General features: G+C 39.3%; 1 protein-coding gene across 1 annotated transcript; it reads left to right on the top strand.

The window, feature by feature from the left end:
* The first annotated feature begins 253 nt into the window (after positions 1-253).
* Positions 254-5,198, top strand: LOC104894097 (uncharacterized). The gene is made up of 5 exons (XM_010680266.1): positions 254-336; positions 386-486; positions 569-1,450; positions 1,546-2,182; positions 2,507-5,198. Exons 1-5 carry the CDS (start codon positions 254-256, stop codon positions 5,196-5,198), a joined length of 4,395 nt encoding a protein of 1,464 aa, XP_010678568.1.
* Positions 5,199-6,000: the final 802 nt, after the last annotated feature.

Here is a 6,000-nt window from a genome sequence, read left to right as displayed (position 1 = left end):
ACCATATTATAACTCCCTAATTTTCATAAATTAATAGTAACAAAAAATTTATCGCTATACATGTGATATAGGTACGATACTACACCTAAGGTTCAGCGTCCAATCACAAATACAACCTATTCAACAATAGCATGGGTAACTTGATTTTACGCTGCCACTTCTCTTGTTCACAGGACCTTTTCTACCTTAATTTGCATATCTCTAAGGTCCCATCTTCATCTTTATGTGTACTAATTGATCCCTGTCATCATAAATGGCAGATAAATTTACAAGTTATTCCCGTGCTAGCAAACGCATAAGAGTTGTTCATGCTCTCTCTCAAATTGGTTCTACTAGGTAATGTCAGATTAGTGAGCCTGTTCTGTTTATGAAAAACCATTGTCAGCAAAATTACACCTAGGTGTGCATTCCATAGTTGTACAGGAGAAGGTAGGACTCGACAAGCTAAAGTACCGCGGATAAGGCATCCCATAACAAACCGTGAAAGTAAGTGTGCGTACATCCCAAAATTAAATTCAATGGACACCCTAAGATGATCTGCTTCTAATTATTGCTGCATAAACATCAGAAGTCCCTGCTGCAGTAATTGGGCAACCATTACCACTAGAACCATTCAAATTGCCTCAACCTCAGTACTGCCCAAAATGTAGTGCTAAAAAATTTGCATATGAATCGTTGCATTTCTGTTGTGGTGATGGAGAAATTGATTTGGTTTCTAATGAATATCCCCCCGAACTTGTAAGGCTTTTCACTTCTATGGAAGAAGATGCCTTACATTTCAGGAAATATGCGCGCATATATAATAACATGTTTGCTTTTAGCTCACTTGGGGGCAACTACGGTGCAGAAACACAAAAAGGAATATATGTCTTTAAATTACATGGACAATTGTATCACTTTGTACCTAATTTACTGCCTAATGATGAAAATCCTAAATATTTACAATTATATTTTTATGATGCCCAACATGAAGCTGAATATCGTGCTGGCTGTTTCCCAGAATTAAGACAAGATATAATAGATATACTCATTAATATCACCCAAAAAAACCCTTATGCCCACTTTTTCCGATCTTTGAAAGGAATCCAAATTAACGAAGACACTAAAATACTTATAAACAAAAATACTGTGCTTGACCAGCGAACTTATAATGCCCCTACATCTGATGAAGTGGCTGCCATATGGTTAGAGAGCACTTCCTCAAGCCAGTCTAACGGTCCATATATAGTTGTATCTGGAAGATCTAATACCTCGCATAGGATCATGCACTATTATGGGTGCTATGATCCGCTCCAATATCCCCTTTTGTTCCCATGTGGGGATTGTGGGTGGAGCCAAGGACTCAAAAGAATGTCACATGGAGGTCGGACCCAAATAGCTACGCAACAAGACCCCGTTGCCTCTTGTGCTGTGCACACTGCTGACGCCTTGCTAATGGAAGAAGCTTCACGTATGGCCTTCCTGTTCTTTATTTCCTTCATTTGTAATGTATCCATGGTAAGTATTAATCAAATACTGACCTGTGTTATAATTTTTACTAAATAGGTGCGTCTCAAGGCCGATCTAGGCTTCAAAAGCAAATTTCATGCAGAGAATATTATGCGTATAAGCTCCAACATCGACCTAATAACATGCTTCTAAGGGCTGGAAGATGCCTGCAGCAGTATATTGTAGACATGTATGTGAAAATTGAAAACACGCGATTGGATTTTTTCCGCTACAATCAAGAAACCATCAGAGCAGATCTATACCAAGGCATACTTGATACACTGCAAAGCGGAGAAAACAGTGCAGCTAATGTTGGCCACAGAGTTATATTGCCACCTTCGTTCCTCGGAGGACCTAGAGACATGAAGAAGAGATATTTAAATGCAATGTCTTTGGTGCAGCGCTATGGAAAGCCTGATTTGTTCATCACAATGACATGCAATGTAAATTGGCCAGAGATCAAAAATGAGTTGGCTGCTGGAGAAGAAGCTCATAATCGCCCAGATTTGGTTGCAAGGATTTTTCGTGCCAAGCTGCTAGCATTGAAGAAACATATTATGGAAAAACAAGTGTTTGGAGATGTTGCTGCAATTGTTTATGTTGTTGAATTTCAAAAACGAGGTCTGCCACATGCCCACATGCTCATCATTTTGAAGCCCGCCTTCAAGATTAAATGTCCAGCAGATTTTGATAGGTAATCTACTTATATACTAACCTAATAATTGTGATGAGCATTAGTTTAATGATTATTAAATTACGTTGCTTATTTAATACTTCTAAAGAACGTCAATAGAAATGGCTCTCAATAGGATAGTTATATTCGAAAAAACGCATACATACTTACCTCGTGCTCTTTCTTCGACAAAAACATAAACAATAACATTTTCCCGATTTCCTTTCATCTTTCATACGTTCACTGCATATTTTGCACAGGAATGCTTCTTAATCAAGTGTTTTGTTTCCAATTCTATTAAACATATTTATCCAATAAATGACAAAATCTAATTAATTATGATAGATTCATTTGTGCTGAAATCCCACCACAAGATAATCCTCGCCTTAGGAAAAGTATTCTGAAGCACATGATGCATGGCCCGTGTGGCCACCTGAATCCCGAGTGTCCATGTATGAAGCATCTAACGAGCAAGGGATCTTGCAAATATGGATATCCAAAACATTTTCGCAGTGAGACGACAAACAATGGTGATGGTTATCCGATGTACAGGAGACGGGATACTGGTGACAGCGCTTCTATACGCAAAGCAACATTGGATAACAGATGGGTAATACCATATAACCCTTATCTTTCAGCCTTGTTTGATTGTCATTTAAATGTAGAAGTATGCTCGACAATTGAAGCAGTGAAGTACTTATATAAGTACGTTTACAAGGGGCATGACAAGATCTCGTTCAATGTTGAGCGGAAAGGTGGGGTTGACACTATCGATGAGATAGAGCATTACCAGTCAGGGAGATGGGTTTCTGCGTGTGAAGCTTCATGGCGCATTTTTGGATTCGACCTTTTTGAAATGCACCCACCTGTCATGCCCCTCCCAGTGCATTTACCTAATATGCAAACAGTCCAAGTAAGGCCTCATGAACAACTTGATAGCATTGTTTTGAATGACAAACGCTCTCGAACTCCCCTCACAGCTTTTTTTAAAGCCAATGCCACAATTGAAGGTGCACAAAATTATTTATATGGCGAATTCACAGAGTACTATAGGTGGGATCTTTCTTCGAAGGAATGGGCTAAGAGGAAAAATAAGGTGATTGTCATTGGTAGGCTCACATTTGTAGGTCCAACAGAAGGAGAAAGATATTTTTTGAGATTGTTGCTTCTAAATGTACGAGGGCCACGGTCATTTGAAGACCTTTTAACAGTTGATGGGTATAGATGTGCATCTTTTCAAGAAGCAGCTATTAAGCTCAGGTTGCTAGAAGAAGATGATGCAATTGATAAGTGCTTAGCTGAGGCATGTGAAGTGCAAATGCCTCCTGCTGTCCGTCGCCTTTTCTCAACTGTCCTGATTTTTTGCCAACCAAGTGACCCAAATGCATTGTGGTTAAAATACTATGCCGCCCTCTCAGAAGATTTTAGCCACAAATTTCCTAATTTCCCAGAGAAGGTTAGGCATCTTACTGCTAGACCAGTTGAGCAATATTTGGAAGCCATGGGTAAGTCACTTAAAGCATTTGGGTTGGAACACTTACAAGGTCAAGAAGATGATGAGTTGCGGAGGACAAAGGATATTGTCGATGCACTGGATGCACCAATACCGCAAGATTGCATTGATTGTCGTTTGAAACTCAACTTAGCACAACAAAAAGCATTTGATGTAATAATCCACCATGTTAAACAGCAAAAACCTGGTGCATTCTTCATAGATGGCCCTGGTGGAACAGGCAAAACATTCTTATACAATGCGCTCTACGCTAAAGTTCGCTTAATGAATCAGATAGTCCTCCCTACTGCCACTTCAGGTATCGCTGCATCTAACATACCCTCTGGAAGAACTGCACATTCTCGGTTCAAAATACCCATTGATTCAGATGCTTCACTAGCCTGTGATGTTCCTAAACAGGGTAGCCTAGCTGCATTGATACGGGCAGCAAGTTTGATAATTTGGGACGAAGCTTCAATGGCAAGGAAGGAAAATGTCGAGTCACTGGATATGCTTCTCCGAGACCTTTGTGATGCAACTCTGCCTTTTGGAGGTAAGATCATTGTTTTTGGGGGAGATTTTCGACAAGTATTGCCCGTTGTGCCCAGGAAATCACAAAGAGAAGCTGTTAATGCTAGCTTAGTGAGTTCAGTGCTTTGGCCTAAACTTATCAAATTTAGGCTCACAGAGAACATTCGAGCTAGAGAAGACCCTACATTTTCATCTTTCCTCCTTTCACTAGGGAATGGAGAACTGCAAACAGAAGAAAATGGATTCGTTCTGCTGCCATCTGAAATTGTTAGCAACCCCAGGGAAAATGAAGATCCTATAAATGAGATAACCTCAGTGGCATTCCCTGAACTTGATATGAACAAATTCACAACTGATATATTCACAACAAGGGCAATATTAACTCCCCTAAATGATGATGCCGATTCAATTAATTCAGTCCTTATGGAGAAGTTCCCTGTACAAGCTGTCATTTATAAGAGCTTTGATACAATTCTTGATGATAACTGTGCAATATATCCTACTGAATTTATAAACAAGCTTTGTCCTGGTGGAATGAGCCCACATGAACTTGTGCTGAAGGAAAATTGCCCAGTCATATTACTCCATAATATCTTGCCTTCTGCTGGGTTATGCAATGGAACACGTCTTATATGCAAACGTTTCTTCCCCAACATAATTGAATGTGTTATAACAACCAGCCACCACAAAGGAGAACACGTCCTTATACCACGGATTAAATTGCGGCCAGCCGCCTCAGCAAATTATCCATTCCAATTTCAAAGGAAACAATTTCCTATCAAACTCAGCTTTGCAATGACAATTAACAAGTCCCAGGGGCAAACACTATCACAAGTTGTCGTCTATCTCCCTCGACCATGTTTTTCCCATGGCCAACTATATGTTGCACTGTCACGTGCTAGGCGAGCGGCCAACGTTAAGGTCATATCAAAAACTGATCCACTACATCGCTCTCAGACCTATGTAAAAAACATGATATCCTATGACAGTCTCAAAATGGCTGGCATTATATGATGTTCACCATCTACAGGTATGTCCTCTCTTAAATCATATTTACTGAGTTCTGCATTATGATTATATTCAATGACTGGTCAAATGTAACCTGCATTAAGTCTTGGATAGTCTCCCAAGATTAACAACCAACTAGGAATTTCACACAGCTTCCATAATCTAATCTGGAAACTAAACAAACTTCAGGGTATATGGTCAGTCAAATGCTTACTTGCCTTTGTGGTCTTTGCAGATATCATGCCGCATCAATGACACTCATAGGCTCACTAAAATGATAACGGGTCTGCTTTTGGTACATTTCCTCTGTAATGCTAGATGTGGTTGTACATGCACCTTTTGATAATGTTATCATCATTTCTTTTGTTATAGTAAACGAACTATTATTCTGTGCTATTGCTTATGCAACCACAAAGGCTGGTCATTCAGATAGTTAACTAAGATAAGTAGCTTATTGATCGACTTCCTTTTGCTGTTTACCACGTTTTGATTTTCTCGGTTTAGCCTACGTATGTGACCAGTATATATCCAAAAGATGGCTTCCGCTTTTCTCAATTGCTCAAAAAATCACAATTCCCAGGTATCTTTGACTCATTCTTGCCTTGACTTGTTCATGTTAAGCCTTTATTTGTTGTATCTTGATTATTTTTTCCAGTTGAAGGAAGCCTAAAAAATTCAGAAGAATGCCAGATAAAGATACAAAGCGAATTGCTAAAAAACCGGTAAGTCCAATTTCTCACTCTTTTGAATTGTGATTGTTTTGGTTGTGGTTGTTATGGATTTTGTTCCTAAATCTAGGTTCATTATT

Source organism: Beta vulgaris, chromosome 1 (genome assembly GCF_026745355.1).
Source record: "Beta vulgaris subsp. vulgaris cultivar EL10 chromosome 1, EL10.2, whole genome shotgun sequence".
Lineage (NCBI taxonomy): Eukaryota > Viridiplantae > Streptophyta > Magnoliopsida > Caryophyllales > Amaranthaceae > Beta > Beta vulgaris.
This window is presented reverse-complemented; position numbering and strand designations above follow the sequence as displayed.